Source organism: Rhinichthys klamathensis, unplaced genomic scaffold (assembly GCF_029890125.1).
Source record: "Rhinichthys klamathensis goyatoka isolate OS25496 unplaced genomic scaffold, OSU_Roscu_1.1 h1tg000339l_1, whole genome shotgun sequence".
Lineage (NCBI taxonomy): Eukaryota > Metazoa > Chordata > Actinopteri > Cypriniformes > Leuciscidae > Rhinichthys > Rhinichthys klamathensis.
Genome location: NW_026606853.1, coordinates 62,135 through 73,539, shown reverse-complemented (window position 1 = coordinate 73,539; position 11,405 = coordinate 62,135). Strand labels below are relative to the sequence as shown.

Sequence of the window (11,405 nt, the reverse complement as noted above, 5' to 3'; positions counted from 1 at the left end):
GCTCAGTGTTAAGGAAATTGATTCTGCACAAACACAAGCAAGCTAAACAAATTTTGATGAAAAATATACGTTCTGTACATATGCCTATGCTAAAATTCAGAGATGCTACATAGGCTATATGAATATATACAATAATACTCAATGTACATAACTGATTCATCACATATGCCTACATTGTTGGCCTGAATATTTACATGTTCAAGTGGGATTACTACATGCGCATTGTAAACGACTACATGCTAGCAACTGCAACAGATAGAATTGCACACTGAAAGGCCTAACCGGCACTCTAAAGAAACTAAAGTATTTTCGGCGACTGAGTAAGAAGAATAGGTACAGTGATGGTAAAGCTACATGGTCCTATTTCTAGAACTAGGAACCTCGCTGGGGGAAGAAGGTGCTGTCCAAGAAGGAGAGTGCATAGCAGGGAAAGCAAAGACTTCTTGGTTAAGATTGGCAGTCATTGTTGGCCAGTAGTCCATGTCTAGGTGTTGGGCATTTAGCATCTTTCCGTAACAGCTGCCGGGCACCAAATAACTGCGCTGGAGTACTTGTGTAGTGTCAGTCGCCATCACATGGGCATGGAAATCAATCTGCGGCCATGAAAGAGGCAGTTGGGAAGCATTCAATCTTTCTGTTGAAACCGGAGCCTAAAGAAAAGACATCACAGAATATCTTTCTTAGTTAGCACCAACCTTTTTGAACCTGAGCATTAAAGACGCATAAAATCATCATCACAAACTTCAGTCATCATTCAATTTACTCATCCTCTTGTCATTGCAAACCTGTATGAATCCATATAATAGATTTTTTGAAGAATTTTATTGCATCACGAGGGTGAGTAAATAATGTCAGAATGTTCATTTTCATACCCTTTAACATTTGGTAAGGGAGTATTTTAATATTCTCACCTCTATAGAGCTCCAGATCCTGGATCGGGTCAGTTGCCGTGGTCTTAGACTGAGGGATTGTGAGCGTGAAGGATCCCTTACCCCTTCTGCCCAGTTATCCATGAGTCTCTGAAGCTGCTGTGTGAATGCATCATCTGTCTTGTTGTTGCTGTTATTAGTCTGTGCTTGGGCGAGACCAATTGGCTGGTGAGGAGGAGGAGTTGATCCAGGAGGCATTGTGGACTGATTAGAGGCAGCTGATGGTGCTCCAGATCCTATGAAACAAGTTGGTTTGAGATGTATGAATAGCACAAAAAGAGCTGAAATGCAATCCATACCTTCTTTGATTGTATTAAATGGTTAGTTCACCCAAAAATGGCAATTCTGTCATCATTTAATCACCCTTGTGTTGTTCCAAACCCATAAGACTTCCCTTCATCTTCAGAACACAAATTAAGATATTTTTGAATAAAATCTGAGCCAGTTCTGTACTCCATTGACAGCTATGTAACTACCACTTTGACGCTTCACAAAGTTCACAAAGAGAACGTAAAAATAATCCATATGAATTGAGCGGTTTAGTCCAAATTTTCTGATGAGACACGATCGCTTTATATGATGAACAGATTGAATTTAGACTTTTATTTAACATTGATCACCAAACAGAAACAGAAGCTCAACCAAACCTACTTGAGGTGCAAGAACAAACTTCATTGGTTCTTGAGAAAGTTCAAGCATGATGCGTAACACGAGAATGGACCTCATTGGTTTTCGCACATCAAGTGGACATGCTTGAGCTTCCGTTTACCACAAATGATGTGTGCTTTGATGAATGTTTATATGTGAATAAAAGCATAAAATAAATCTGTTCAGTGTATAAAGCGACCATGTCTCTTCAGAAAATATTTGTGTCTCTTTAAAAAATTAAACAATAAAAATCACTGAGATGTTATTAAAAATATCTTCATTTGTGTTCCGAAGATGAACGAAAGCCTCGGAACAACATGAGGGTGAGAAATGAATGACAGATTTTTCATTTTTGAGTGAACTAACCTTAAAATAATTTATTTAACTATAAATAGATTATTAATAAACCTCTAAAATGAAGTAAAACTAGTCAACTGTGCCAAAAACGAGATAAATACTCAGATGCAAATGCTTGGCCAACATATAGCAAATGTGTGTCCAATTATACATAGCTGACAACTGCAGAAACAAGTACTCAAGGGAGTGATAGAGAACTAAATCTGCCCTTTTGAGAACACAGAGAATGTGATATTTGAGGTGTTATGAACTGTGAGCTGAGACTTTTTGAACTGCAACTCTAAGAAATTGAACTTGGATAGAAACATTTGCGTTCATATACTTTATTAAATATGTTTTAGGCCTATGCTATTATGGTGGTTGTAATATGTCCATAAAGTGAAATTTAGTTTTTTATATCCCATATAACAGTTGGAGTAACAGTGTCAAGGTTTCAGCTGAGGCAAATTGTATTTTAAAAGTCTAAAGTGTTGAAATTAAGAAAAGACAATACTTACTGCTGCCACGTTCTTTACCCAGACACAGGCGTTTAAGGGTTGACCCTACAAAAAGAAAAGTTCAAGTTAGTTTGATGGAGAAAATCGCTGCACACAGAGACATATAAAGAGGTGGAACATATCATTTATTGTTTAAAAGTTAGAACTGAAATAAAAGGGTAAGCTATTACAAATCAAAGTAACACTGAAAATAGAAAGGAAATAACATTGTGAACATGGTTTAAAGTCACAGTGTTGGTTTTAGGCTTGCAAAAGTTCAATTAAAGTGAGATTAATACTGTCAAGCTGCGCAACTAGTTAAAGTATCTAGAAGCATCATTGGCATAAAAAACAGACAATTGAATAAAACAGAATTTTGTTGGGATAAACAAAGGATAGAAAGAATCAGGTAAGAAAAAACACAGGATGAAAAAACAGGATTAATTAAAGATGAAGCATGAATACTGATAAATAATTGATAGAAGAGAAGAACAGAGTGGGAGAAAGTTGGCAGGGGCTCCCAAGATATGACATGGAAAATGGTGGAAAGGAGAGAGATACAAACAGATGGACAGAGAAACAGGCCCACTGAGGAATCTAGCGCGTGGTTTACTGCTGGATTTATAGGTGACCTGTGCAGACGCCTGGGGAGAAGGAGGCCAGCCTGCGGACAGAAGTGCAGAGGTGGGAGAAAGAGTAAGAAAAAAAACAAAACCCATTATTTTAATGGATTCATAAATCTGGCTGTAATTCAACTTAATGTCAAAGCATCCATGTAAAAGCCCCATTGAATTTGCTTGACTTTAATTTTCGCCTTGAGGATTCTATAAACCACTTAAAGAAACAGGATTTCATGGAAAATTGTACATATGCATGTCTAAAATTTCATAAATTTATCAATGTAATCACCAGCAGCCATATCACCCTGTAGCCCAAGACTGGTTGCCCACTGAAGCTAAGCAGGGCTGAGCCTGGTCAGTATCTGGATGGGAGATCTCCTGGGAAAACTAGGTTGCTGCTGGAAGAGGTGTTAGTGAGGCCAGAAGGGGGCGCTCACCCTGTGGTCTGTGTGAGACCTAACGCCCCAGTATAGTGATGGGGACACTATACTTTTTGTACAGTCCTTCGGATGAGACGTTAAACAGAGGTCCTGACTCTCTGTGGTCATTAAAAATCCCAGGATGTCCTTCGAAAAAAGAGAAGGGATGTAACCCCGGCATCCATGCCAAATTTGCCCATTGGCCTCGATCCATCATGGCCTCCTAATCATCCCCATATACTGATTGGCTCTATTACTCTGTCTCCTCTCCACCAATAAGCTGGTGTGTGGTGCAATATGGCCACCGTCGCATCATCCAGGTGGATGCTGCACATTGGTTGAGGAGATTCCCTCCTTCTATGTAAAGCGCTTTGAGTACCCAGAAAAGCGCTATATAAACGTAACAAATTATTATTATTAATTTAATGCCAATTTCACCTGATATTTTTCTTTCAATGCAGGTGGGTGATCAAATTATATTGACTAGATAATCTTCTAAAATCAATCAATCATTCAAGGTTTGCTACAAAGCCAGACTGCTGGGAAATCAGAGTTAAAGTCACCTTGGGCTGGCTGGCTGGGCGGCCCATGTCCTTCTCCCTGTAGACCAGAGTAGATGTTGTCGGAGGAGAGAGATCCTTTGAGAGAGCAGGGCTGTTGGGTCTGAACCGGCTCAGACACAGAACAAGGCAGAGTCCCGGTCCCAGAGTAAGCCCTGCCATCTGACAAGTTGGAAGCCCTAGCAGGAGACCCATTCAAGCTCAGGGCAGCTTCAGCTGGAAGAGAAAATGAGATAGAATCCAAATGTTAAGGTACTTTATTAATGTCTTTATTATGTATGGAGATATTTGAACACTCCAACTAACCTGATTTTGTTAAATCATTAGGTTTGCTGGAGTCGCTAGTTTTAGAGGCAACATTTCTCAGCTGTTGTACTAGAGGACTGAGCAGTTTGCCAGCTTTTAGTTTGTGCCTGCTGGTCTTGCGCTTGCGTCCAGCAGGGGGTGCTGTGGGCGGGATGTAAAGACCTGGAGGGGGTGGTTTCCCTAATCTCATATAGAGAAGCTCGACCTCTTCTCTGTGATTGGCCTCCAATTCGGTTATCTCTTTCATGTGCCTGTACAAAGATGAAGCAAGGAATGGTGAGTCGTTTTTATTTTGCTCTGATTACTTTTTTTCCATCATAAATACACACAAGGACACTTGATAAACTCACTTTTCTCTTAGTCTTTGAAGCTCCTTCTTTATATCGGAATCCTCCATCTCGGAGTCGTTGTCACTGCTGACATAGGATCCATACACCCCTCCCTTTCTGCTTGGCGAATCAGAGCTTTGCACACTGCTGCTGCGGCCGGAGCGCTTTAGAAAAGCCACCGCCCTTTTCATGAGGTCACTTCCTCTCCTTTCAGACCTCCCATGGCGGGACGGGGTTGTAGGTGCCATTTTGGCGGGGCTGCTCTCTGCCCCAGAGTCAGAAGACATGAAGCGAGTGTGAACGGTGACATCCGCTGAGACTGAGGTCTGTGCCCTTGGCAGAGAGCCTCGTTTGGTCAGGGGAGGTGGGGCGTCTAGATAAAAGTCAGGTGGGGCCGAATATCTGCTGCTGAGCTTTCTGCGCGTGACCTCATCTTCTGTGCTGACAACTGAGAACCTGCCGACAGTGGTGGCAGAAGCAGTCGGCTCTTCGTACACGGCACATTCTCCTAAAAAGCCACCAGGGTGCGCTGGAGATGCTGTGCTGCTCAGGCTGCGCTGCTTTCGACCTTGACCTGACAGGATGTCAGTGGAGCTAGGCATCATCTAATCCAGAGTAATCAAACAAAATAAGAAGACAAAATACTGATATGACAATATGACAAAATATTTCATATTTACAACCTTTATCTCAAAGAATAAATATCTGGGGGAAAAATGGACTAACTCGATGTGGGCACCTAGATTATTAAACTGGAAATAAACTCTATTTTTCTGCAGAAATCAGCTGTACATAATGTACCTTATATCGACTTCTAGATCCAGAGCAAGAGGCAGAGTGTGGCATCACGTGTCTCCTTGACACAGTAACTGTGGATAAAGATGGCTTTATTCAAGGAGTTCTTATTGTTTGTAAATGATACATTTTTCTTGAAGAACGTTTCTCTTGAGAAAAAAATAAGATAAAAAGTATCATCTAACCTCCAACGGCAGAGTCACTGAGAGCACTTAAACTGTCCACACGCTCTGGAATCTGTGGCTAAAAGGCAAAAAGCAAATGTTTTTAGGTGGTGATCCATCAAACACAATCCTAACTTCTAAATACCCTCAAACAAAAAAAAAAAAAAGTAAGACATGCTGAAAATTAGGGAATAGCTATTGGTAATAGCCATAGGTAAGATCGTAGAAAAATGTAAATACTTACCCATGCCCCATACCTAATAACCAGATTTTATTTAAAAATCCTGGGACTGTCTATAAAAAAAAACATAAAATGGCAGATGGAGCTTAAACTTACCAACTGCTCTCCTGCTCTGAATCGTCCCTCTCCCATAAGACTAGGTGTGCTGGTTCCTGACCCTCCCAACGCACACTCTGGTCCTGGTGGGGATTGGATATACTCTGTGCCAGATCCTGGAGTTTCAGCAGCACTTCCCGATGGGTACATGGGAGCGTACTCTTGATACAGTAAATTCCTCAGTTTCTCATCCAGTGTCTTGATAGTGCTGTCTACAAACCCTCCTCTGCCACGCCCCTCTCCATCTGATTCACTGGGAACAAAGTGGTGCTGGGAAGGAGCAGGGCTTTGGGGCAGGGAAGGTGCCTTAGTTCCACTCACAGTGGACACAGGCTGCTGCAACACCACAGGCTGCTGGGCACGTTCCACTCGACTAGATGTAATGGAGTGGAGTTGTTCGCGAGCAGACGTAGTGTCTTGTGATTGTGGTGGCACCACAGAGGATGATCTCTGAGCCCCACTGCTCACTTCTAGGGACAGCGGCATGACCAAGGGACAGCAGGGCACGTCCTCCACCATGGAGACAGCACATGCAATTTCAGCCATCTGCTGAGCAGCGTGCATAGGGGAGACAGAGCCTAATCTGCCACTCTGGGTCTCATCCACAAAAACAGAACTTTGAGGATCCATGCATGGCTGGGATTGCTGCACATTGACCGGGGCGGAGCCTAAATTTGGCATTTCCTCTGAATGGGAAGCAGACCGAGCTGGCATTACAGCGGCTTGCGGAGCAGGGGGGGCTTGGGAAAGAGCAGCCAGAGCAAAAGGATCAGTAGTGGTCAAAGAGAGGGGGCTCCAAACCCCATAGGGATCACTTCCTCCTGATGGAGGTGCTGTGGCACAGGCTTCTGAATCTGTGGAATGAAAGACATAAAATGTAACAAAACATAACGAACAGACATCTATAGCCCCTTTCACACAGAGATTCCGGAAAATACACGGATAAAGTGACCCGGGATTTGACCCGGGTTCGTTGGATTTTGCTTCATTCACACTGCCAGTGATTTGCCAGAATCAGAGAGCGCGTTCACACACAACCCGTGTATGTTCCGGAGAGACGCGTGACGTTGGATGTGACGGGTCTCTACTTTAGTCCAGTTTGCAGACATTTTTTCGTTCTTCCTTGTATCGATGACGAACACAAACTTTCTTCTTGAGTAACTGAGTCGCACGATAACTACGTCATTGCAAAGGCTTGTGAATCATTACTACGACACACCCCTTATACGGCATTGGTTCTGGCTTTTGTTCACACAGCGCGCGTTCCGGGTCTGAACACGGCAATGTTACTAGGTCCCCAACCCGGCATCGATCCCGGCATCAATCCCGGGTCGTGTTTGCGTTCACACAGAAGGCACTCTGGCAATTTGCCGGCAATTTGCCGGGTTCAAAGCGCTGTGTGAAAGGGGCTTATTTTACTCTTTTTGATAGGAGTAGGGCTGTGACGACACAATAATGACTCTGACCAATCACAATATCGCAGAGAATTTTTAAAACCTATTATTTTTCTATAAGCACAAACTCTGAAAGCAGCATTTCACAGCTTGATTAGAGACTAGAGTTTTGAAGCAAACCTCATAACAGAGAATGAAACTGATTCCACAGTTTCACACTCTCTCATGAACAAGCTGGGTCTCTCTTGCTCAATCCCAGTCTGATTATGATATTGTGATGCATCAAGTTCATTGAATCAGTTAATCTTTCTGTGAGGTATTTTGCAATAATCAGCCCTGTATCTGGCAGTTCATTACTCCTTCCAATATTTCCTTGCATCTGTATCAGTTACACTAAGTTGTGTCATAGCCAGACATTACCCATGGATGCTGAAGCAGATCCTGTGCTGGGTTCAGGAGGATGGGCTGAAGCACTCTCACCAGGCTGAGCAGTGGCTGTCCCATCAGTTATTGTTGTTGTGGATGGGGATTGTGTAGATGGACCTCCATCTGAGGATGCGTCCCGACTGGCAGCAGGAGCCTCTTCCACAGGGCAGATGATGAACCACCTCTTACCCGTGTGCAGAACTGAGCAAAGGAAAAGAACATTGATACATTCATACTTTAGCAAACATTTGGCGAGCATGAATTTTAAATTCGCCAATTATAGGAGGACGAAAGTTTACCATTTTGCTGATACACTGGCTGGGGAGCCCCGGGTTGCTGTCCATTTATTCCCTGGAAAATAATAGAAGGAGACTGTAAGTATAATTCAATTTAGTGATATTCAGTATGTGAATTAAATTCAATATTTAAGATGCTAAAAGTTTTGAAATTACTGTATTACCTCTCCCCCTTCATCTCCAGGAGTTTGTCCTTGCAAATGATTTTTCCCAAAATCTGATATCTTCTCTCCATCCATGTCCTCGCTTAGAATGTCTTCTGCCTTGTCGACAATGTCTTTAAGTTGATCGATAAAAATCTCCTTTTCTATTGGTAGAATAAAGCCATTTTCCACCTGGTACACAAATAAGAGAAGAAAAAAAATCTGCAAGGTTGCACAGAAAAGGAATTCTTTGTGAACAGGTAATTAAATAAAACAGCTTTACGCACAAGACAATCTGATGTTAGACTACAAATCTAAGCTAAATTTGAAATCTTGAGCACTACAATTTCCACGCAGATCATTAATCTCACCATATAAGTGGCTATTTCTTCAGGTGCATCTCCGTCTAGGTCAAATTTGAAAGTCACCATTTTATGATTGTGTGTCTCCAGCTGGCATTCCACCATCTTGTCACCTGTATTACTAACCTGAATGTAAACGGACGTTTTAGAAGGCAATCACAAAATAAAAACAATTATATTTTAAAAAGAAGACATTTTTAATCCTTACATTTAGCATGTTTAGCTTTGGCTTGTTAACTTTTTCCTGGCGTGAGCGCGTTCGAGCAGATTTGCGGTGGTGCTTTCTGGGTTTGCCATCACCCTTTCCTCCACCAGTGGGTCCTTCAAAGCTGTCACTTATTTCTTTACCAGATGCATCTTGGTTTAGGCTAGACAAACAAAACAGAATAACCTGAAGTTTAAAAAGCATTCTAGGACACAATTTGAGATGATTGCTACCGTTTTGATGTATTGTATCTGCCACTATAAGCAGTCCAGATATACACATTGTAAATGATATAATTAAAGAATTACATAATGGCTGACTTCATTTAGGTATGCAATTCTCATTGTTTTCAGAGAAAAACAACTTATTCCTACCTGTCACATACAAAACTATGGAGCGGAATAGATACAGGTGCCTGTAAGGAAACAGAATTATTGAAATGATCTACGTGGGACTTTGTTTGATGAATACATATAATAGTCAGGTAAAGGATGTTGTTTATGCTTAATGTTACCTCGGTGTTAGGCTGAAATGGGGTGGGCTCTAGCGCAGGAGGAATTGGCATTGAAGCCGTGTCTGCTGTTTGCTGAGTTGTACTGGGCATGCCAACACTCTCAGGAACAGCATATCCTGTGTGTATGCCAAAAGGCTGCAGAGGAGGCTCCACAGTCTCAGGTAGGGCTTGGACAGTGGTAAACTTTGTCTCTGACTGCCTGTCCTGTATAGACTGGATCTGCGACAGAATGGTGTGAGATGGGGTCAGGATCTGCAATTCCTCGTGGCGAGGGTACTCCAGTTGAAAACATTTTAGACCTCAATTATTACTGAATAGCATTAATTATCCCGAAATTATTGCTATGACAAGGTACCAATTCCGATTAATGTACTGCCATTCTGCTGTCCCTCCCAAAGTAATTACTGAGCTTCAACAATTATGTGATCAAAGAAATTATTTTGATTTGCATTCCCAATACATAAATCAATCCTTGCTCAAAGCAGGAAAGAAACCACAGCATTTACCTCCGTAAAAGTTTCAGAAATAGATGGGTCTTGCTGAGGGAGGGGAAGGGAGGGTTGTGTTGGCTGGGGTAGAGGTTGCAAAATGGCACCTTCTGGTGGTGGAACTGGGTAGTACATCTGCTGCAGATGTTGCTCAGGAGGAAGCATTTGTGGGGACAGGGCCATAGCCAGGAGAGGTATAGGGGTAGGAACATTCAGAGGGGTGGAGACAGGTGTGCCTGCTCCTAGCATGCAGGATACATTCTGCATAGATAGTGTGGGAGGAGGAGCACTGATAGGGCTTAATGAGTAGTAGGGAGAGGAGACAGGATGGGCATTTGTGGGATAGGAAGAAGAGTAAGAGATTGAGGAGAAAGGTATTGGCTCTGTCCCTGCAGATGTGCCCCCTTCTGGCAAAAGAGGATATGCCGAAGGAAACTAAAGAATAAAGAGCAAGATAAAAACGTAAACAGCCAGAGGTAAACTATGAAAGCTACATATTTGCATGTAGAATTAAGAAAATACCTTGACTTTGTTTAACCATCTAGAGTTAAACAAATTTCACCCTTGCTAAAGAATGTACTTGTTGCGATATCCGAATAAAGGTGTTGCACACATAGGTTTCATTAACTGACCTGTGTGGCGATTTGTAGAGGCTGGAGAAGGGGTGTCTGAACATTTAGCTGTGGTTGTGGAGGAAGAGTAGCGGTGCTGAGCATTGAAGATCCTGACTGTAATAGATGCTGTGGAATGAACTGAGCATCTGAAGATGGCAGCACTAGGGGCTGAAGAGATGATAAAGTCTGGAAAAGACAAAGAGAGAAAAAATAAATAAAAAACATTTGGACGCCTAAATGAATTCAGCAATCATGTAATTCTTTAATTCTTTAATTTCAATGAGTTTATCTCACCTGCTTATAGTGGCAGATACAACACAATGCATTAAAAACGTAGCAATAGTCTCAGATTGTCTCCTAGCATAACAAGTAAAACTAATTTCGAGGAACACTTACTCAACAGTTCCCAAAGATAACGATGACAAGATAACGATGGCAAATATCTTTATCTCCAACTAAATTGGTGGTAAAACTGAATTTATTCATTGTTTAGCAGACTTTTAATAATCTGATACATTTATGGCATGACTGAAACCAAAATCCTGTGACTGTGAGGATATTTATACAGATAGTGTCTACCTGAGGCTGGAAAGCTTCAGGATGGAAATAAAGGTGAAACTGAGAGAAATACAAAGACAAGGAAGAACAAAATTCTAAATTAATCTAGGAAACTATCACTTTGCTAGCACACAGGCATGCATCCATCCTCATTTAAGGGAAGACGAACCAATAGCAGCCTTACCTCCTGTGCTACGAGGGCAGAGGCATGAATGCTCTGTGGACGAGCATGTGGTACAGGAGTAGCTGGAGCAGAGACGGTCTTAGATGAAACCAATTGTGTGGAAGGCTGAAAAACACATGCACAAAAACAAATATTAATATAGGAACATTTGCCATTAAGGATTTAAAAGCCAATGGCAGTTCTTCAAGATATTTGCAGGACAGTAACTCCAGCATACAGTTTGATGTGACAGGTAAATTAGCAGCAACTGACAGGGAACAAAAGGGGAAATGTGTGACATC

At 42.0% G+C, this 11,405-nt stretch overlaps 1 protein-coding gene across 1 annotated transcript in view; it reads right to left on the bottom strand.

The window, feature by feature from the left end:
• Positions 1 to 235: 235 nt before the first annotated feature.
• wnk2 (WNK lysine deficient protein kinase 2) overlaps positions 236 to 11,405 on the bottom strand; it is a 30,997-nt gene continuing 19,827 nt past the window's right edge. The window contains exons 11-31 of the mRNA XM_056272512.1: positions 11,125 to 11,229; positions 10,962 to 11,000; positions 10,401 to 10,550; positions 9,787 to 10,203; positions 9,281 to 9,499; positions 9,141 to 9,181; positions 8,770 to 8,929; positions 8,571 to 8,687; positions 8,221 to 8,391; positions 8,060 to 8,111; positions 7,755 to 7,961; positions 5,941 to 6,794; positions 5,625 to 5,682; positions 5,446 to 5,513; positions 4,666 to 5,249; positions 4,316 to 4,566; positions 4,013 to 4,225; positions 2,976 to 3,074; positions 2,432 to 2,476; positions 912 to 1,165; positions 236 to 650 (exon numbers count right to left, since the gene is read on the bottom strand). Coding sequence (XP_056128487.1) covers positions 351 to 650; positions 912 to 1,165; positions 2,432 to 2,476; positions 2,976 to 3,074; positions 4,013 to 4,225; positions 4,316 to 4,566; positions 4,666 to 5,249; positions 5,446 to 5,513; positions 5,625 to 5,682; positions 5,941 to 6,794; positions 7,755 to 7,961; positions 8,060 to 8,111; positions 8,221 to 8,391; positions 8,571 to 8,687; positions 8,770 to 8,929; positions 9,141 to 9,181; positions 9,281 to 9,499; positions 9,787 to 10,203; positions 10,401 to 10,550; positions 10,962 to 11,000; positions 11,125 to 11,229 — 4,404 coding nt within the window. The 3' untranslated portion in view covers positions 236 to 350. The remainder of the gene's footprint in view (positions 651 to 911; positions 1,166 to 2,431; positions 2,477 to 2,975; positions 3,075 to 4,012; positions 4,226 to 4,315; positions 4,567 to 4,665; positions 5,250 to 5,445; positions 5,514 to 5,624; positions 5,683 to 5,940; positions 6,795 to 7,754; positions 7,962 to 8,059; positions 8,112 to 8,220; positions 8,392 to 8,570; positions 8,688 to 8,769; positions 8,930 to 9,140; positions 9,182 to 9,280; positions 9,500 to 9,786; positions 10,204 to 10,400; positions 10,551 to 10,961; positions 11,001 to 11,124; positions 11,230 to 11,405) is intronic.